Source organism: Capricornis sumatraensis, chromosome 20 (genome assembly GCF_032405125.1).
Source record: "Capricornis sumatraensis isolate serow.1 chromosome 20, serow.2, whole genome shotgun sequence".
Classification (NCBI taxonomy): Eukaryota; Metazoa; Chordata; class Mammalia; order Artiodactyla; family Bovidae; genus Capricornis; species Capricornis sumatraensis.
Window position 1 is genome coordinate 62,144,759 of NC_091088.1, and position 20,493 is coordinate 62,165,251.

General features: G+C 55.4%; 2 protein-coding genes and 4 non-coding genes across 9 annotated transcripts; 1 reads left to right on the top strand and 5 right to left on the bottom strand.

The window, feature by feature from the left end:
• Positions 1 to 5,336: 5,336 nt before the first annotated feature.
• Positions 5,337 to 10,118, top strand: ACP4 (acid phosphatase 4). The gene is made up of 11 exons (XM_068992505.1): positions 5,337 to 5,438; positions 5,510 to 5,614; positions 5,687 to 5,773; positions 6,524 to 6,670; positions 6,980 to 7,078; positions 7,309 to 7,404; positions 8,649 to 8,781; positions 8,862 to 8,944; positions 9,330 to 9,472; positions 9,702 to 9,880; positions 9,956 to 10,118. Exons 1-11 carry the CDS (start codon positions 5,337 to 5,339, stop codon positions 10,069 to 10,071), a joined length of 1,290 nt encoding a protein of 429 aa, XP_068848606.1. The 3' UTR covers positions 10,072 to 10,118.
• A 1,920-nt stretch (positions 10,119 to 12,038) lies between these two features.
• On the bottom strand, positions 12,039 to 18,381 carry LOC138096353 (Friend virus susceptibility protein 1-like). 4 transcript variants are annotated; one of them, XM_068992511.1, is made up of 5 exons: positions 18,369 to 18,381; positions 16,487 to 16,524; positions 15,053 to 15,091; positions 14,029 to 14,068; positions 12,039 to 13,613 (listed from the first exon to the last, which is right to left on the bottom strand). In XM_068992511.1, exon 5 carries the CDS (start codon positions 13,544 to 13,546, stop codon positions 12,716 to 12,718), a length of 831 nt encoding a protein of 276 aa, XP_068848612.1. In that variant the 5' UTR covers positions 13,547 to 13,613; positions 14,029 to 14,068; positions 15,053 to 15,091; positions 16,487 to 16,524; positions 18,369 to 18,381; the 3' UTR covers positions 12,039 to 12,715. The 4 variants fall into 4 exon arrangements, with proteins under 4 accessions (XP_068848612.1, XP_068848611.1, XP_068848610.1 ...); XM_068992510.1 differs by lacking the exon at positions 18,369 to 18,381 and adding an exon at positions 16,727 to 17,967; XM_068992509.1 differs by lacking the exon at positions 18,369 to 18,381 and adding an exon at positions 16,727 to 17,967 and having other exon boundaries at positions 14,029 to 14,203.
• On the bottom strand, positions 13,684 to 13,777 carry LOC138097249 (small nucleolar RNA SNORD88). The gene has a single exon (XR_011146454.1). It is a non-coding gene; the product is annotated as a small nucleolar RNA SNORD88 (small nucleolar RNA).
• LOC138097251 (small nucleolar RNA SNORD88) lies at positions 14,156 to 14,248 on the bottom strand. The gene has a single exon (XR_011146456.1). It is a non-coding gene; the product is annotated as a small nucleolar RNA SNORD88 (small nucleolar RNA).
• LOC138097250 (small nucleolar RNA SNORD88) lies at positions 15,178 to 15,268 on the bottom strand. Its single transcript, XR_011146455.1, has one exon. It is a non-coding gene; the product is annotated as a small nucleolar RNA SNORD88 (small nucleolar RNA).
• On the bottom strand, positions 16,600 to 16,691 carry LOC138097252 (small nucleolar RNA SNORD88). The gene has a single exon (XR_011146457.1). It is a non-coding gene; the product is annotated as a small nucleolar RNA SNORD88 (small nucleolar RNA).
• Positions 18,382 to 20,493: the final 2,112 nt, after the last annotated feature.

The window sequence follows — 20,493 nt, forward strand, 5'->3', positions numbered from 1 at the left end:
TGAATACGGCCATGGCCAGGGTCACATTCTGGGTGGAGGGGTCAGAGGTCAGGGCCCGTCCCTTCTCTTCACCCCCACCCCTGCCCTGGGGCACCACCCTCCCACCCGCTGGGCTCCTCCTCACTTCCTGAAAGTTCATGGCCATGACTTCCAGACTCTGGGTTGCTTGGCCTCCTTCTCCCTTTCCTGAGCCTCTGAGCCAGACAGAGAAGACCAGCGGGTGGAACCCTGAGGGGAGACCAGAATGGTTGCCATGGTGACCGGAGAAGGGCATTCTGGGTAGAAGGGACCTGGCCCCGCAGGCTTTAGGGGAGACGGATACAGGGAGCATCTGAACTCTGAGATGGGGATATTTTAGATGGGAGAAGCCAGACCTACAACCCCAGAGGGCGCTGGGGAGGAACGGGATCAGCTCTAAGTGGCAGAAACATCTCGGAGTAGGAGCAGGAGGAGGCTGCAGGCCAGGAGAGCAGGTGAGGTGGCCCAAGCAAGATGTCCTCCAGTAGTGTCCACCAGACGAAAGCTTGAGAGACGCAGCAGTGGGGGAGCCTTCCGGAGCCCCATCACCAGTTTTGGGGGCGGGAGCAGCAGTTGTTCAGTCTCTCGGTTGTGTCCGACTCTTTGTGACCCCATGGACTGCAGCACACCAGGCCTCCCTGTCTTTCACCATCTCCTGGAGCTTGCTCACACTCATGTTCATTGAGTCGGTGATGCCATCCAACCATCTCATCCTCTGTCTCCCCCTTCTTCTCCTGCCCTCAATCTTTCCCAGCCTCAGGGTCTTTTCCAATGAGTCAGTTCTTTGCATCAGGTGGCCAACATACTGGAGCTTCAGCTTCAGCATCAGTCCTTCCAGTGAACACCCAGGACTGATCTCCTTTAGGATGGACTGGTTGGATCTCCTTGCTGTCCAAGGGACTCTCAAGAGTCTTCTCCAACACCACAGTTTAAAAGCATCACTTTTTCAGTGCTCAGCCTACTTTATGGTCCAACTCTCCCATCCATACATGACTACTGGAAAAACCACAGCTTTGACTATACAGAACTTTGTTGTCTAGGTGATACCTCTTCTTTTTAATATGCTGTATAGGCTGGTCATAGCTTTCCTTCCAAGGAGCAAGCATCTTTTCATCTCAGGGAGCCCCAGTTATGAAGGTAGAAATCACGGCGCAGGTAACAACTTCCCCATCTCTGGGCCAAGGGCTCCGTAATGCGCCTGGGACTCCCACGGCCCTCCGGGGGTCCCTGTTGTTCACTCCACCAGCCCTCCTTCTCAGCAGGTGAGGTCTGTAGACACCTGAATCTCTTTGGGTCCATCCTTCAGGACTAATTTCGAGGTTAGGAGAGATACGGAGGACAGAGATACCAGTGCAGTCAGCCCTCATTATCCACGATTCCATCTCTACCCAGAGTGGCTACAGTTTGAGTCTGAGGACATGCACGTTCCCAGCTGTGGCTGATCGAGATGATAGTTCTGTTTCCCTATTTCAGCTGTGAGCAGAGAGCAGCCTGGAGGCTGGAGACAGGAGGAGGGGGAGGGCGGGGCTAGGGATGAACTCCTGCTCAGGGGCCAATGGGATGGGTTTGAATTCCAGCTCTGGCACTTGTGAGTGTGGGGTGGCCTTAGGCAAAATTTTAGTTTGTAAAAAAAAAAATAAAAAGTAAAAGCAAAAAAGAAAAAAAAGGCATCTACCTGGCTGAGTAGTTTTTTATACTCGTTTTTTTCTAGTTTTTGGCCATAACACACTGCATACAGGATCTTCTTTTCTCCACCAGGGATTGAACCCATGACCCCTGCAGTGGAAGTGTGGCTTCTTAACCAGTGGACTGCCAGGGAAGGCCCAGATGAGTACCTTTCTGGATTTAAAATTATAAGCTATGTGATACACACACACACACACACACACACACATGCCTAGTAGCAATGATTCAGTACTTGCTGATCTAGAGTTTCCAGTGAATTTATACAACGTAAAGCCTGGAAATGACAAGAATCGGTTGTGAAATGATACCTTACCAAGAAGGTAAGACATTCAACAGGGAAACTGGCAGGGTCTCTGCAAGAAGTCTGTGTCCCCAAACAAAACAAAAGAAAAAAACCCAAGGCACATGGGCTTGCTCTACTTGAGCAAATCCATAAGAGACACATGACCAGGTTCGATGGGTGATTTTGAACTGGGTTCTAGCTTGGATATATCAGCTGTACACGATATTTGGGAGGACATGTGGGTCCTCTGAGAGTGGCTATTAGATGCGGTGAAAGTACTGTTGACGTGAAAAGTAGGAGATCGTTACAAAACTGCAGGATCTCATTTCAGTAAAAAGCACACAGATATTTTTAAAATGTGTGTTGGAACTTCTCTGGTGATCCAGTGGTTAAGATGGTCCCAAAGCAGGTGAGACTCTGCACTCCCAACGCAGGGGACACAGGTTCGATTCCTGGTCGGGGAACTAAGATCATGCATACAGCTCAGCACAGCAAATAAATGACATTAAAAAATATATATGTGTTGAAAAATCTGGAAGGATGTTCCGTTTCAGTGTTGCAGCAGAAAGTGGCAGGTGCAGTCCCAAAAGGTCTGACTGGAGAGAATTTAATGCAGGGCTCAGGTTCACAGGTGGCTGGATGGTGCAGTGCTGGGCTTAGAAAGATTGGGGAGCTGCTGCCACCTGGTAGGAATTGAACTGAATCCCCCCACCCCCACCAAAGGTCAGTTCAAGTCCTCTCCCCAGGTACCTGTGAAAGTGACTTCATTTGAAAATAGGGTCTTTGCGATGTAAATCCAGTTAAGATCAGGTCATAGCCAGTGTCCTTTATAAAAAGAGAAGAGACCCAGAGACAGACACACATGCAGAAGCCCACGTTTTGACAGAGACTGGAGTGATGCTCCCGAAAGCCAGGGACTGTCAGCGACCCCGGAAGCTAGGGAGAGCCTGGGAACCGATCCTTCCTCCCAGGAGGGACCGACTTCCTGCCAACACCTTGATTTCAGACTCCTGGCCTCGAGAAATGTGAGACAATAAATTTATGATGGCTAGGGACTTCCCTGGTGGTCCAGTGGTTAAGAATCTGCCTTCCAATGCAGGGGACTCTGCATTGATCCCTGGCCAGGGAACTAAGACCCCACAAGCTGGGGTCAACTAAACCTGCACTCCACAGCTAGGGAGAAGCCCACACACTGCAGCTAAGATGCGACACAGCCGCATAAGCGGACAAATATTTTTAAAAATTAATTAATTTTTGGTGCCTAAACCAGCCATTTTGCGGTTGTTTGTTATGGCAGCCCTAGCGAATCAATACACACGCCTAGGCATCAGGGGGGCTTCCCCGGTGGCTCAGCTGTAAAGGCTCCACCGGCAATGCAGGAGCCATAGGTTTGATCCCTGGGTCGGGAAGATCCCCTGGAGGAGGGCATGGCAACCCACTCCAGTATTCTTGCCTGGAGAATCCCCATGGACAGAGGAGCCTGGTGGGCTACAGTTCATAGGGTTGCAAAGAGTTGGACACGACTGAAGCGACTTATCACATGCACCATAGGCATCAAGGGGTGAGATCCATGTCACCAGATGCTCAAGGGACAGGGCCCTCCCCTAAGAAAGCTGTACTACAGCCAGCATCACCCTCGGAGTTCCTGCTCCCTTCACTGGCTGACCCCAAAGGGGATCCAGAAAGCAGAGGGGCCAGGATGGTGCTGAAGACAGATGGCTTCCTTGAAGGCATGGTACAGGGTGGAGAAGGGCAGAAAGTGGGTCAGAGGGGTGGGGCAGGCCACCCCTTATTTACTTGTGTGGTGGGCTGAGTCATAACCCCAAACTGCCCACACCCCAACCCCCAGAACCCCCACATGGCTTAAGGGACTTTGCAGCAATGATTACGTTAAGGATCTTGAGTTGGGGCTTGTCTTAATCCGTTTGGGCCGCTCTAACAGAACACCATAGATGAGGTGGCTTCTAAACAACACAAATCTCTTTCTCGTAGTTCTGGAAGCTGGAGATCCAGAGATCAAGGTCCTGGCAGAATCGGTGTCTGGAGAGAGCTGGCTTCTTGGTTCACAGATGGCCAGTTACTTGATGTGTCCTCTTGAGATGGGAGAGACCAGGGAGCTCTCTGTGGTCTCCTTTATTTACTTGGCTGTGCCAGGTCTTAGACGCCATACACAGGATCTTTAGCTGTGGCTTGCGGGGATCTAGTTCCTCGGCACACAGGCTTAGTTGCTCCAGGGCGTGTGGAATCTTCCCAGGCCAGGGATCGAAGCTGGAAGCCGTGTCCCTACATTGGCGGGTGGATTCTTATCCACTGCACCACAAGGGAAGTCCTCGTAATGTTTCAGAGTGATCTGTTACCCAGCAATAAATCACTGACATTATTGAGTAGTCATTCTGCAAACCCTTGGAGTAATGCCGAACATATTGTATTGCGTTGCGTGCATGCTCAGTGGCTTAGTTGTGTCTGACTTCTTGCGACCCCCATGGACTGTGGCCTGCCAGGCTCCTCTGTCCATGCGATTTTTCAGGTAAGAATACTGGAGTGGGTTGCCATTGCTTCCTCAGGGGGATCTTCCCCACCCAGGGATCGAACCTGCGTCTCCTACATTTGCTGCATCGGTAGGCAGATTACCAGTGAGCTAGTGGGGCTCCCAATCTATTAGAACTTGTCAATTCTCAAAGAACCTCTCCGAGGTACAGACCGTGTATGTCCCCATTTTATGAATGAGAAAACAAAGGCAGAGAGAGGGGCAGTAACTTGCCCCAAATCACACAGCTTTATATATGGCAAAGCTGGGATTTGAATCCAACCTGTCCCAGCTCCAGGGTATGGGTGTTCAGCCTCTGGGCCATGCTGGCTTTGGCCAGCTGTGAGTGGCATTGTAAGAAGATGAAATCACCAAGAAGCTCAAGAGAACCTCAAAGAACAGACGTGGCAGGCAGACTGGGGAGGGAGGAGAGGGCAGGGTCTAGAATGTGGGGCAGGGATGGGGGTCTCCCTCCCTCTGCACCCACTCTCAGGGCACTAGGTTCAGATCCCAGCTCTGCCGCTCACTAGCTGTGTTCCCTCAGGCAAACTGCCTACCCTGGCGGTGCCTCAGTTTCCCCATCCACACCATGGAGACGGAGGCAATCAGATCAACATCTCCTGGGGTTGCGGGGAAGATTAAATGGACGCATCCCCGCTGAATCCATGGCTGACAGAAGCCCTGGGGGATCGGGGGTTCTGGATCCAGGGGGAGGCGTGCTGGGACCTGCTCTTCTGGTGGGGGGGTGCTGGGGCGGGGGTAATGAGCAGGTGTGGCTGCGGCGCAGACAGTGCGCTGAGCTCAGCGTCTGGCTGTGTGGAGATGGCCGGGCCAGGGTTTCGGGGCCACCCCGCCGGACCTCTCCTGCTGCTGCTGCTGCTGCCCCCGGCCCTGACGGAAGGACCCCTGGTCTTCGTGGCGGTGGTGAGGTGCCCCCTGCCCCGTCCCGGCCCCTCACGTCCCCCAGCCTGGCCCTGACCTGGTCCCCTCCCCAGGTGTTCCGCCATGGCGACCGGGCCCCGCTGGCCTCCTACCCCACTGACCCGCACAAGGAGCTTGCATCCACCCTGTGGCCACGTGGCCTGGGCCAGCTGACCGAGGTGAGATGCTGGGGATGGAGCGTGGGGTGGGGTGGGGTGGGGAGGGGTCTGCTGAGCCGGCTCTGTCCCCAGGAGGGGGTCCGCCAGCAGCTGGAGCTGGGCCGCTTCCTGAGGAGCCGCTACGAGGACTTTCTGAGCCCTGAGTACCGGCGGGAAGAGGTACAGCCATCCTGACCTTCATCCTACCTCGTGACCTCTCACCTCTGACCTCCACTGACTTCAGCGCCTCCCTGGGCCTCCATCTCTGGCCCTTGACCCCCATCCACCTGACCTGAAACTTAGGTCTGATCTCTGACCCCTGAACCATCAACTAACCCACACTGACCCCTGACTCCATCTCGACCTGAGTCACATCTTGACCTCTGACCTCCATCAACTCTGACTTTTATTTTCTGGTCTCCAACTCTGTGTTCTGACTCTCACTGACTCCAATCAGACCCTCTGACTTCAAAACTTGATTGATTCTATCTTTGGCCCTCATTGATTCTACCTGCCCTCTGACTCCAAACTTTGACCTCTACCCTTCATCAAATCTGACTTTTCTGATGACCATAGCATCATTCCTGCTGACCTGATCTCATGACCTCCAACCTGCCTTCCTCCTCTTGACCTCTAACTTTCCACCTCCAGCGACTCTGATCTTCCTTTCCGACTTTCATTGGCTCAACTGATCCCCTTAATCCTCAGTGTCCATCCAACTTCCCACCCCAACTGCTCTTGACATTGACCTCTGACCCTTGATACCAACTTCTAATGTTGAAGGTCAGGTCCTTGAACCTGCCCTGAGTTTTGACCCCCAACACCTGACCTTGGACCCTGAGCTGAATCTGAAGCTTTTGGTTTGCTGCTGTAGTTGACCTCTGACCCTGACAGTGGTCGTCTGGCCTGTCCTCTCACCCCCCTATCCAGGTGTACATTCGCAGCACAGACTTTGACCGGACACTGGAGAGTGCTCAGGCCAACCTGGCGGGGTTGTTCCCTGAGGCTGCCCCAGGGCGCTCCGAGGCCACCTGGAGACCCATCCCTGTGCACACGGTGCCGGTCACTGAGGACAAGGTCAGGGGGCTGGACTGGCCTGGGGGCGGGAGGGATGGAAAGAGACAGGACTCAGATGGAGAGGGCCGGCGGCTCAAGGACCAGGCTCGGACCCGACGGGGGTGGGGGGAGGGGGCTCCCCGGAACCAGAGCAAGGATGCCTTCCCTGGGGCTGAGTTGTTCTGATGGGGTGAGCCGCCCACCCCGCGCTGCTCAGCCATATCTGGGAGAAACCGTGGACCAGAGACAGGACCCCCCCAGTCCCACTTCCCTGCCTGCAGTCGGGCCCCGGTCACACTTTTGTCCCCTCTGAGCCTCAATCTCCTCCAGCTGCTGAGGTTCCCTACGCGCAGCTGTCCCCGATACCGTGAGCTGCTGAGAGAGGCCACGGAGGCCGCCGAGTACAAGACAGCCCTGGAGGGCTGGACGGTGAGCCGGGCCCGCCCGATGCGGCAGGATGGGGAGGAGCCGGCGGGGGCGGGGCCGACCGGGATGGGGCGGGGCCAGTGGGATGTGGCAGGACCCACAGGACACGGAGGGGCCGGCAGGCTGAAGCGGGCGGGGCATCTGGGAGGGGCCAGCGGGGCCGGCCGGACACGGCTGGACCCTAGGGGTGTTGATGTCTGCCAGGCTCACTCATCCTGGTTCGGTGCTTGCAGGACTTCTTGACTCGCCTGGAGAACTTCACGGGGCTGCCGCTGGTTGGGGAGCCGCTGCGCAAGGCGTGGAAGGTCCTGGACACTCTGATTTGCCAGGTGGGCCCCTGCCCCATTCACCCAGCCTACCAAATCGTTAAGGGCCCTGGGTTCCAATCCCAGCGTTGCCCCTCACTACTTGTGTTCCCTCAGGCAAGTCACTTAACCTTTAGTGCCTCAGTTTCCCCATCTATCAGAGAAGGCAATGGCACCCCACTCCAGTACTCTTGCCTGGAGAATCCCAGGGACGGGGGAGCCTGGCGGGCTGCCGTCGATGGGGTCGCACAGAGTTGGAGACGACTGAAGTGACTTAGCAGCAGTTCCCCATCTATACAACGACAATGGTTGCTGTTTGGATCAAAAGGGGTTAATTCACGCGATGCGCTTAAAATAGCACCTGGCACACAGTGAGGCGTTTTAGGCCTAGTGTTTGCTGTTCCAATCCTCCAGTTCCCTAACTGGAAAAGCGCGGGAAGGCAAAGCTTGGGCCCCAGGCGCTGACGGGAAGCTGGCAGTCCTTGCTTACCCACTTAATGGGAATGTTCCTAATTGCATGGTGGGAAGAGCAACGTATGTGTCTAAGGCGGCTGCCCCAGCCCCCACTGGATGTGTTACGAGATATATATTAATACTACTCTCATCACCAGACCTTTGTGAAATTCCAAACGTCTGAATTATTTTTTTTTAATTAAGCAATTATTTGGCTGCACCGGGTCTTAGTTGAGGCATATGAAATCTAGTTCTCTGATCAGGGATCGAACTTGGACCCCCTGCAGTGGAAGTGGGGAGTCTTAGCCACTGGGCCACCAGGGAAGTCCCCCCAAACGTCCGAATTCTGAAACAGCCCTAGCCCCAAGGGTTTCCAATAAGGGCTTCTGCAATAACGGTCATTACTATGGTTAATAATCGCTATTACCCACACCAAGGACATCCCAGGTGGTGCTAGTGGTAAAGAACTGCCTGCCAATGCAGGTAGAGGTAAGAAATGCGGGTTTGATCCCTGGGTTGGGAAGATCCCCTGGAAGAGGGCATGGCAACCCCCTTCAGTATTCTTGCCTGGAGAATCCCACTGACAGAGTAGCCTGGTGGGCTACAGCCCATAGGGTCGCAAAGAGTTGGACACGACTGAAGCAGCTTAGCACATTACCCACACCATAAGTTCCTGACCAGACCTCACCTATGAGGGCATCAGAGGAGGGTTGGAAGAGTGAATTGCAGCTGATGGGGGCATCGCCGATGGGTCTGAGGGGAGCATGAAGAGCTCAGGACATCGCGGTCACTTTGTCCCCTCCCTCTCTCTCCAGCAAGCCCATGGTCTTTCCCTCCCACCCTGGGCCTCTCCAGATGTCCTGCAGACACTAGCTCAGATCTCGGCTTTGGATATCGGAGCTCATGTGGGCCCACCCCAGGCAGCGGAGAAGGCCCAGCTGAGCGGGGGTGAGATGTGGAGCCGGGCGGCTGGGAGGCCCAGGCACCTTCCTTTGCAGGGTTCTTAACATTCTGACTTGCCCTGTCAGGAATCCTGCTAGATGCCATCCTGGCCAACTTCTCCCGGGTGCAGCGCTTGGGGCTGCCACTCAAGATGGTTATGTATTCCGCTGTAAGTCTTTGGGAATGGAGGCAGTGCCGCGTGGGCACAGAGATAGGGAGAGGGTGAGATTTGGGTGATGGGGGATTGATGGTCCCAGTGGAACCTCAGCCTCATGCCTTGAGTAACACATATCTCCAAACCATACTCCCGGATCACATCACCAGATATGGAATCTGGATGGAAGGGAGGTGATGATGTGATGATGGGAAAGAATTCAGTTCTTCTGGAAGGACAGGCTTTTTGGCTGAGCTGTCCAGTCATGTTTCTTAAATGACCACCTGTAACTGGTGGGGCTGCCTCCAGGGTTGAGGAGGTTTGAGGGGGGCAGGATTTGTACTAAGGGGTCTGAGGGCCATCTGGAGGAGCCCCGACTCAGCCCTGGATCCGCCCGCAGCACGACAGCACTCTCCTGGCCCTCCAGGGGGCCCTGGGTCTCTACGACGGGCACACACCGCCTTACGCCGCCTGCCTCGGCTTTGAGTTCCGGCGGCGCTTGGGCGACACGGACCGCGACAACGCAGATGGAGACCGCCCAGGGTGAGGAGGGGGCGGTACCCGGAAATGGGCGGGGCCGGACGCTCTGGAGGAGGAGGGATGCAGACCCCGGTACAGGGCGTGACCCAGGCACAGGGCGGAGTTTACAGGGACGGTATTGGCAGGGATAGGAGTCAGAAGCGCCATGTTTCATCCAATCGCTCTTCTCCAGATTCAAAGTCAGCGGCAGGGAAGGCGAGGACGGACCAAGATACCTCCTCTCTCCCTCCAGGAATGTCACCGTCTCCCTCTTCTACCGCAACGACTCTGCTGGTCTGCCCTTGACTCTCCGCCTCCCCGGGTGCCCAGCCCCCTGTCCACTAAGCCGATTCCGCCAGCTGACGGCCCCCGCCCGGCCTCCGGCTCACGGGATTCCCTGCCACGGCTCCCACGAGCCCGCTACCCCCGCAGGTGAAGGCCCTCGGCGCTGGGGTGGGAGTGGGGGGCGCCGGTCTCGTGACTCACACCCCCGTGTTCTCCCCGCAGCCACCGTGGTGCCCCTGTTGGCTGGGGCTGTGGCCGTGCTGGCGGCCCTCAGCATGGGGCTGGGCCTACTGGCCTGGAGACCTGGCTGCCTGCGGGCCTGGGGGGGCCCCGTGTGAGCCAGGAAACCGGGCACCCTTTCCCCCACAACTGAACTTGGATCCCAACACTTGTGCTCACCCGCTCCTCTGGCTTCTGTGACTTACTCTGCGCGCCGGGGGAACGCGGGGGCGGGCTCCCAAGCCTGGAAGCCACACCTGGCCCTGTGGATGAGGGTGGGCTGAAGGATGCGTGGGTCTGTGTGCAGGTGCACACGGACGGCTATTCATGCGTGCGCTCCTGCACGAATCCGTGCAGTGCTTGTGTATATACATACTTGACACATGTGCACTTATGTGGTCCTGTGCTTCTGTGGGTAATACCTGTATGGGTGTTTATGTGCACGTTTCTATACATGCCTGGGAGCACGGGGTGTACGTGTGGAAACCCGTTTCTAGGTGCCATCACTTGTGCTCCGGGTGAGCCCCCCACTGTGGGTTACGCACTTCTGGGAGAGAGCTGAGATTGAAAGCCTGGTCCCACTGCCAGCCTGCTGGGACTGGTCCGGAGGCCGTAACTCTGGGTTAACTGGCCTTTGTGCCCCAACCCGTGATGGTTGGGTGGCATCACCGACTCCATGGCCATGAGTTTGAGCATGCTCCGGGAGTTGGTGATGGACAGGGAAGCCTGGCAGCTGAAGGTCACAAGCGACTAAGCTGAGCCCCACCTCCTTTGATACAAAAACTCCCCCACCCCTGAAATTAACCTCCTGGGAACCAGCAGAGCAGGTGGGGCCTGTAACATTGCCGGTGGGCTGCTTAGCATAGCAGGGACTGCAATGATGATCTGAAGGGGGAGGGACCCCACTGCTGGGTGTCGTAGCCAGTGGCTGCCTTGAGGTCCCATTTGTACCAGTGGAAGGTACAGATCAGGAGCTTCATTTGTGGGTGGGCACTGAACTAAGGGAAGCTACCGCACACCTGATGAACAGCAGGCTCATGGGTGCCTGTCTGAGACTGGGTGGTGCCAGGCCTGCTCTTGTGGGGCTTCAGTCACCCCTCAACCCAGGAAGCTCTGCCTACAACCAAGCAGTAGTCTGGGGTACCAGCGATCATGTCTGCATCGTTGTCGACAGCCCACCTGACTGTACGAGTAGCCTGGTGTGCAGCGGGCACTCTGTAACGCCACTTGGTGCCTATTAGATGGGGCAGAGTTGGAGGACCAGGGGTGGGGGCCTGGTGTTCAGACCCAGACCCCCCAAGCATGGGAGAAAAAGGGCTGAGGTTAATAGCTGGGTCCTCACAGCTAGACAGGACAGGAATATTCCCCTCCTGCTCCAAGTGGGGCCAGTACACCCTCCCTGACACTACCCACCGCCCAGCATCATGGGGCAGGGGAGCCGGGCCCCCTCAGGTTGCCTGGGTCATGAGCACACAGGCCACCATCATCCCTGGAGTTCCAGGACAGTCACAGGGCCTCAGGGAAGGGTTAGGAATGCTCTCTGCACTCCATGGTCTTGGGGGGGCGGAGGGGGTACAGGAACATAGTCTCTTGCTTATGGATCCACGTGTAAGCGTGCTCAGTTGTGTCCAATCCCATGGACTGTAACCCGCCAGGCTCCACTGTCCATGGGATTTGCCAGGGAAGAATACTGGATCAGGTTGCCATTTCTTCCTCCAGGGGGATCTTCCTGACCCAGGGATGGAACCCACGTCTTCATTGGCAGGGAGATTCTTTACCACTGAGCCACCAGGGGAGCCCCGTAGAGCCATAGAAGACCCAAGGAAAGTTCTAGCCGATTCACCTAACCCTGCTGCTGGGAGCAGCTCCCACGGCCTACCAAAAGACCAGTGCTCTCCTCTGCAGACAGCTGAGGGGTGAGGGGAAGGGGTGTGTGTGTCGATGGAGACCATCCAACCAACCCCTGGCCCCACCAGGGGAAGGTGGTTCTGGCTCCAGCTTCAGCCCAGCACCCAAACACCATAGCTCACAGGGAGTGACACATGGGTTTTTTTTTTTTTTTTAATGGATGCGTGGTACCACCTGCCAGGGCTGTCCATCCTCACAAAGCTGGGATTCTTGGCCGCAGTGCCCCTCGCCCGGAGGTGACAGACCCTCCAGCCACACATGCAACTGGAGAAACCAGAAGGGACAGGCCGTCCCCTTCGCAGGCGAGCAAGGGGCAAAATTCCATTTTAAGAGAAAGGAATTGCAGGAAAAATAAAAAGTCTTTTAAGAGACAATCCTTCACAAAGGGGGAAACGAGCACCGCTAAAAAACAAGTGTTGTCTGCTAAAGATCAGAGTAAAAAAAAATATTGCATTAAAAAAACCCAAAACAAACAAAAAGACAACCTTAAGAAAAAGGGTACAAACTTCAAAGTGCTTTCACAGTGTGGGCAGCAGGGTCTCCCACTTGGCCTGTAGTGACTGGGCGGTGGGGGTGGGGGCCGTGAGGCAGAGCGGTGGGGGCGGAAGGCGCACCCACCCCACCATGCCCATCGGGCTAAAGTGTAACAGACTGGAAATGTAACAGACTCTCTCCCGGCATCGCGCAGCAGCTGCCAAGAGCCAGCCACCTGTTTTCCACCAGCAGTAGCCGGTGATGCCCACGCGTGGCCGGGGGCACGGACACCACCCCTCTTTAGGGCTCCTTGGACACGCCGGCCAAAGCTCTGCGTCTCCCCTACAAGGTCCGGGCCCCAGTCCCGAGGACAGGGAGCGCCTAGTCGTGGCGCACCAGTGGCTCCTCCCCGCACGCCTGGTCGGAGTACGGGGGAGGCGGGGGCTGCTCCTCCCCCAGCCCGTAGGGGGCGTGGCCGCGGCTACGCTTGGCCTCCTTGATGTACAGCTCCAGGAGGACCTTGGTGGGCTGCTTGTCCACGCGCTCCTTGGGCACGCCGTGGCTCAGCAGCCAGCCCATGAGGTCCTTGCGCGTGGGGTTCGGCCCCAGCATGAGCTTGGCGCGGCTCGGCTGGCTCTGGCGCCAGAGCAAGCCCACGTCGGCGATGGTCTGGATCTCCATCACCGCCTCCAGCACCGTCATGCCCTTGACCAGCAGGCTGACCAGCGAGAGTCGCAGCTCGGAGGGCGCGGCTGTCAGCAGGCGCCGCTGCAGGCCCTGCGTGAAGGTCAGGTCCTCCGGCGCTAGCCCGGCAGGCTCAGGGAGCAGCGGCTCACGGTAGATCCAGTCGAGCATGCCCAGCTCACGTACCAGCTGGATGCCCTCCTCCATGGTGGTCCAGGGCCGGAAGGGCAGCTCGGTGGCCTCGAAGTGCAGGAAGGACTCCCAGCGCCGGCGCCAGGCCAGCAGCAGCCAGGCCAGCAGCGTCTTGCAGTCACCCCGCAGGGTCTTGCAGTGGTAGTTGAAGACGGCATCGCCGGTCAGGTCGCCCAGCAGGGCCAGCTCCCCGGAATTCAGCGACAGGGCCTGGCCGCCCTGGTCATACACCCGCAGGATCCAGCTGATCATGAGCTCGTTGGGGTTCTGCCGGAAGCGCCGCGCGATGGCCAGGAGCTCGGTGTACGTGTAGTAGCGGTCGCCCCTCCCCGCCATGGCCGTGGCCGTGGCCGTTCCAGGTGCGGGGGCCAGCGATAAGGCCGGAGGGGCGCGGCCGCCGGAGCTGCGGGAAGGGCACGGAGGGGCATTGGGCAGGGAAACAGTCACCCTCCCACAACCCCTCCCCAGAGGGGGAGCCCCTCAGACCCCCAGGTGTCAAAGGTCCTGGGGGGGGGCACCATGTCCTCACGAGAGATCAGAGCCCAGTGCTGGACATCACAGGGGCCCCAAGCACGGCCTCTTCAGGAGCCCGGATACCGGATGTCTCCGCAGACCCCAAGCTGTTCCCCTTATACCTTACACCACCCACCGTGCCCCCATCGTGGGGTTACTGTGAAGATTAAATGCCTTCAGTGCCTAGCACTGTGCCTGGTTCATAGCTGAGTGCTCAGCATCTGCCTGTACGGATACCACCACCACCATCTCTACATTGGATAAGGATTACGGCATTGGCCAACCCACTAAGAACTTGTTCTTACCGGGAGGGCTGAAGCAACTGCTGACTCCTGGAGGAACTGCCTGCAGACGGGAAGGCGTGGGGGTGGGGAAGAGGAGGCTGGTGGGGTGCAGCAATCACGATCCCCATTCACCTCTGCCCAGAGCCCGGGACCCCTCAGACCCCCGGGTGTCAAAGGTCCTGGGGGAGCACCATGTCTGCACAGAAGATCAGAGCCCAGTGCTTGACATCACGGGAGGTCCCCCGCACGGCACCTTCCAGCACCAACTGAACACATCTCTCTGCAAACCAACCCCCCACCCCCAACCCCAGGCTGGCCTGTTCCTCATCCCAGCCCTTCTTGCATCCCAGCCCTTCTTCCTCTTACCACCACCCCTCCATCTTTGCAGCGGATGCCACAGGAATTCAGGGAGCATGCAGTACTTTTGGGAGTGGCTTGCAAAGGCTGACTGTTCAAGGACCTCCCCAGCTCTGCCACCTCCTGGGCGATCCCCAGCAGGACCGGCTGAGGCATTAGCTACAAGCCCAGGCAGGGTGGGGCCTGGGACCTCAAGGGAGGCCGGTCCACAGCACGCATGCACACACCCCACCCCAACCCTATCCTTGTAGACAAATCATGAAGGTGCCCTAATGTCAAAAGTGGCAAAACCAGCGATCAAAATCCACCTCCTTGGTCCTGTATCCTCAACTGTAGGGAAGAGGGCTGACAGAGAAAGCCCCCACCATCCCAGTCCCCCTGAATGTGGATGGGGGCTGCAGAAATAAGCCCCCTCCTGGCCAGGAGCCGAGGATGGGTAAACAGCAACCTTTATGCGCCTCCACCTCGGCTGTGAATAGTGGCAAAAGCGCACCTGTTTCAAATCATGAGGTTATTGGGGGGATGACTCCAGGGCTTAGAAACCTGGCCTGGCTCAGACTAAGTGCTCAGCAGCTATCTTTGTTAATATTACCATAGTCTATACATTTTATTAACAAATTGATGCCACTGTAAATTGGATGATGATTATCACAGTATTAATAACAAGGGGAGTCTCTTCTGTTCTTACCGAGGGGTGGCCAGGCTGCTCAACTCCTGGAGGAACCACCTGCAGACAGTAAGGGGTCGGGGAGCTGGAGGTTGGTGGGGTGCGGAGCAACCATGCCCCCTCCTCCATCTCTCCCCAGAGGTGGGACCCCCCTCAGATCCCCGGGTGTCAAAGGTCCCGGGGTGCACCATGTCCTCAGTGGAGATCAGAGCCCAGTGCTGGACATCATGGGGGTCCCAGTGCCCTCAAACCCCACATCCCAATCCTGCCGCCCTCAGACTGGCCGATGCAGAATAAAACACTTCCATCTCACCAGTTCTGCTGCCTTGGAAATCTACAGGTGTTACACATCCCTTAGGGCTTCCTCTTCTCAGCCCTTTCACATATCCCTGCCCAAGTGGCATCCTCCCAACTCCACACTTCCCCAGAAATTCCCTCTCGGCCCACATCACTTTGGAGGAAGAGAAGAGCCCTTCCAAAAAGACGTTCCGATGCTCCCCATTCTGAGCTAAGCCTTCAGAGGACACAGCTTCTCACCCCCTCAGGTACTTGTCAGCAAGAATCTAACTTTCAGTTCTCCATAGTATGTATTTAGAGAGTAATCTATTTCCATCAATCTCAGGTCAACCTTATTAGTGGAAATACAGATTAAGGCTCAAACTTCATTGAATAGAGGGGGAAAATAACCCTCCTAGAACTGGGAACAGTCCTTTGTTTTCGGGTAACACACATACCCATGCCTATTTGATGATTTAGCTATTGAAACAATTGTAAAACATTCTCCAAAACTTGGAACATTTTGTGACAGTCTCCAGATAAACCATGTTCTTTGACCGTGGCTACTGTATAAGTTGAGGGTAAACTTGATAACTGTATCAGTTTACATACACATGATTCACGGGAAGCTGCCTAAACTCTGCTGAAAGGTACACTGTCTACAAATCCCACCATCATCACCTTGCAATGTGACAAGGACAGGGCTTCCAGCCTTTCTGCTGCTTTTCTGCTGAGTCTGAAAATCAGACTTTGGATGAGTCTTTTCCCCTGAAACCCAAAAACTTACACTGGGCCCTCCATACCTGTGGGGCTCTGGAACCAATCCCCGTGGATATCATGGACAGACTATGTATTTCCCCTTCTGCAGTCCATATTCCCTGCCATATTCAAACCCTACCTTTGAAGGCAGGAGGCATCACTATCCCCAGCCCCACTGGGCAGAGGACTGGGGCCTATCTGCTCCTGATGGATTTTACCCACTCTACAGACACAGAAACTGAGGCTCAGGAGAGCAATCTTTTGACTAACATCTCTAAGCCCAAGAACAGGACAGTTGGGCTTTGCATGACTGCTGGCAGATAAACTAGGTCCCAGAGATGCTAGATGCAAAGTCACCCCAAATGAGGGTGAGATAGTTTAGATCTGGGTGGGTCAGGGACTGGGAGCAAGGGTTCTTACCAAGGTGGGGTGGGTGGCCCCTCAGCTTGAAGACACACCTGTAACACAGGAAGGATTTGGTGAGGGTGGGGGAAGAGAGTATTGCGGGGGGGATCCAGAGAACATCAAAACCAAGGCCCCTCAGATCCCCAGGTTGTCAAAGGTCCTGGGGGCACTGCGTCCTCAGGGAGTAATCGGAGCCCAGTGCTGGACATCATGGGAGACCGAGTCCCTCTGCAACCAGGTCCCAAGGCCACTCACCTTCAGGGACAGAAGCCAAGCAAGCTAACAGTACCTAGAGACTGGGAAACACAAAGTCCATCACGGGGTACAAATGCGCACAGCCTTCCCTGTGGTGACACCAAGATGCCTTCACCTCCCCAGTGTCACAGGTCCACAAAGGACTGTCCTAAACCCACCATAAGGAGAGAACCCACTGACTACTCCCCTTAGCCCAGTTTTGCAGATTTCCAGCATTGACTCTCTCGGCTACCGACCCTCAACAGTGGCTACTAAGATGCAAATCCCTTGGAAGAAACCGTCCAGGGGGTTGGGGGTGGTGTATAAGGAGGAAAAGAGAAACCTGAAGTACAAGCAACAGGAGCAGTCACCAGAGACCCTTAAAACGCAACCAGTTTTGAACAAAACAGTGAAAGACATTTTGGAAATGACAGGAACTATGACCACAGAATGGACAGGAGAGGGCCTCCTGAAGGAACTAATCTCATTGAGGATGATGACAACACTGTCATTAAATAGAAAAAATGCAATTTTAGAGACACTGTGTTAACGATTTTGGATGAAATAAGAAATTCATTTCCAAAACATGAAGTACACAAAAAGCAAACATGGCGAAACATCCTGTTAAGCGTCTATTTGCCTGTATGTTTGGGGATTTTAACAACGAAAAGGCCTGAAAAGGGAATATATGGGACAACGCTAAAGAGTGATGAATGGATGAGAAACTGCCTTCCTCTTGTGACAAGGCAACAGTTAGGATAAAATTAACTGTTTTCTAAAAGGAGAAACAAAGCTGGAGGAGATTCTTGCTGGGTTGTGGTGGGGAAACAGAAAATCGGCTAACTATTCCTGGGCTGGATCTCCTTGGAGGAGGTGTGGTATTGCTCGGGAGTTAGGAAAACGCTATCCAGAAAGCCCCATTAGCCCAGAACTAACGCTTAACGAAACTTTTGACGTTCTGAGCGAGCACAAAACTGGTATTTAAATGACTGTGTCAGAATGACTCCTGAAAGTGAACGAAGGCCCCCTTTGCTTTGTCCGACAATTACTCCCCTCTGGTTCTGACACAACCCAGTAATTCACTTAAGAGATCCCACTCCTTCCTTGGCATCCCTCGAGGTCCTGTCTCTACCTGCCACGAGGCCTCTGGTCTACATCGCACAAACACGCCAGCCACACGAAATCAGAATACATAAGAACGATTTCCTAAAGAAGGCACGTGTAAGCTAACACTGGAGTGGAAAACCTCAGGCAGAAAGACTGTCATAAGCCTACCTTCCCCACCTCCCCCCACCCAGCAAAATCCCCCCAGAAATCGACAAGATGGCGGAGCCCTGAAACGTGGGCAGCAGACACGGCGCAGCCAGACTGCGGCGTAAAGGAGGCCCAGCCCCGGGGGGTCCGCGTTCGCTTGGGCAGCAGGACTCCTCCTTCACCCGCTGAGCGCCCCTAGGGAGCCACCACCCTCTCCGAGCGAGCCACTGCCCGCCCCGAAGGGAACACTCAGGGATCGCCTTGAGGCGCGGGTGCCGAGTGCTTACGAAGGCCCTGACACCGTCCCCGCCACGGCATGCTCGCCCCCGCTGCAGCCCCGGGCACACACGTCACGCGTGACCCAGTCCCCAACACGCGCGCGCCCACAAACAGGAGACAAAGCAACAACCTCACCCGAGCCTCACTCTCCGCAACTCACGTGCGACCCGCCGCGCGCTCTGCTTTATTGCGCGCGCCGCTCGCACGGCCCGCCCCGCGGCGCCAGCTGGGCCCCGCCCCGGGGCGTCCAGCACAGACGCCGGTGTCAGAAACTGTACTTTGGTGCTTGAGGAAGGAAATAAGAATAATAATCTTCCTAACAGGAGATGAGACGTTGTTCCAGGAGGCGGAGAAAATGGGAGCAAGCAAATACTGGGGGCCATTATCCTGCATTAGAGTCAGGCAATTCTGTGAACAGCACGAGAGGCGGGCCATGGGGGAGAGGCGCCTTCCGGCCCCTCCCCGAATGTGGGCGGGGCCGGAAGGCGACGCCGCTGGGATTGCCAGCGCGGCAGGGGTGAGCGCTGTGGCTGTGGGGGCGGGGCCTACTCAGACAGTCCCATCCGCAGGGTGGGAGGCGGGGCCAGCGCGGAGATTGACAAGGGGGCGTTCCGGGAAAGCGTCCGCTTGGCGCCGAGTTAGAGGCCGAGCCTGCGCAGTGAGAGGTGGGCGGGGGCTGGGCGGAGGCGGGAAAGCTGGCCGCCCGCCTGGGTCGAAAGGAGCGGGCTGGAGGCCCGGGCTCGCCTGGAAGCTTGTAATCTTGGTATGGTTGGAGATCTGAGGAGTGTCTTGCAACTGACATGACTGTAAAAGTTTTTTTTTTTTTAAACGTATGAAATGAAACGTCTACTTCAATCCTCCTACTGCGTACAGTGGCCAATGTCAACAGGTTGGTGTGGACTTTTATTTTATGGACACGTGAACACACACACACACACACACACACACACAGACACGTTTTATGGGTAAAGATGCTTTTTTTTTTAACTCCAGTTTGTCCCATACGTAGTCTCTTCCCATCAGTACACAGAGTGACCTCATTCCTTAAGCGGTAGCTAAGTATTCCCTTGTGTGAATAGAACACGCTTTAGCTTGTTCCCCTGATCACCGGGATTTTCTCCGGTCTGGTGAGGAGACTGTGATCTGAAGTAAAAGCAAGAGACCTAAACTCTGCACGTTAAAGAAGTGACAACGTTTCCTTCACTGGTTCTGCCTCACTCAGGAATGCAAAGTCCCCACTGTGGCCCACACGGCCGAGGGTGACCTGGGCTCTGTTCCCTTTCTGCCCTTTCCTTTCTCTTCCTTGCTCAGGCTACACCAGCACATTGGCCTCCCTGGTCTTTCTGGATCCTGTCAAGGACATTTCTACCCCAGGAACTTTGCTTTTGTGGTCTCCTCTGCCTGGAGCTCTTTCCCCCCAATCAGTCCCCATGGCTCTGTCTCTGCAGTCCTGTGTCTGCTCAGAGGTCAGCTTAGCATGGAGCCCCTGCCTGTCCACTCTGTATAACAGACCCTCTCCTTTCCAGACTGCTCTGCCTGACCCTCTGTTCTTTTCCTTCATAGCTCTTCTCTCCTAACATATCTACTTGTGGGCATTTTTGGGGTTTTGCAGGATAGGGGGGTTTGCCTCCCTGCAAAGTTGTCAATTCCTTAAAGACTAGGGTTTGTGTCCAGTTTGCTCTAGACCCTGTGTCTGGCACATAGTTGCAGCTCACTTTTTGTTAAAAATGAATACACTGGAGAGCCTTTTGTGGGAGACAAGAACAATTATTGTAATGACACTTAATGAGCACATACTATAGACTAAACTCTAACTAGATTAAGGTACAGTTGGTTTTCTCTGTCCACAGATTTCACATTTAAACCAATCTCAGGTGGAAAAATTGGGGGGGGAAAATAGTTCCAGAAAGTTCCAAAAAACAAAACTTGAATTTGGTGTGTGCCTCAGCAACTGTTTACATAGCGTTTCTGTTGTATATTATAGGTAAATCTTCAGATGATTTAACGTGTACAAGAGGATTTGCATAGTTCATATGCAAATACCCTACAATTTTAAAGTCAGTTTATTGCTGTGTTGGGTCTTCATTGCTGCACGTGGGCTTTCTCTAGATGCAGTGAGCAGGGGCTGCCCTCTAGTTGTGATACGGGGGCTTCTCACTGTGGTCGCTTCTCTTGTTGTGGAGCTTGGGCTCTAGAGTGTGGGCTCAGTAATTGTAGTACATGGGCTTGGTTGCCCCATGGCACGTGGAAACTTC

Excerpts from the sequence above, each read along its gene's own strand:
- LOC138096353 (XM_068992509.1), bottom strand. The coding sequence starts at position 14,135 with ATGGGGATCGTGATTGCTGCACCCCACCAGCCTCCTCTTCCCCACCCC. Across the intron at positions 13,614-14,028 it reads CAGTTGCTTCAGCCCTCCCG|CTCCGGCGGCCGCGCCCCTC; the intron begins GTAAGAACAAGT and ends CCCTTCCCGCAG.
- ACP4 (XM_068992505.1), top strand. The coding sequence starts at position 5,337 with ATGGCCGGGCCAGGGTTTCGGGGCCACCCCGCCGGACCTCTCCTGCTG. Across the intron at positions 6,671-6,979 it reads TGCCGGTCACTGAGGACAAG|CTGCTGAGGTTCCCTACGCG; the intron begins GTCAGGGGGCTG and ends AATCTCCTCCAG. Across the intron at positions 7,405-8,648 it reads TGGACACTCTGATTTGCCAG|CAAGCCCATGGTCTTTCCCT; the intron begins GTGGGCCCCTGC and ends CTCTCTCTCCAG.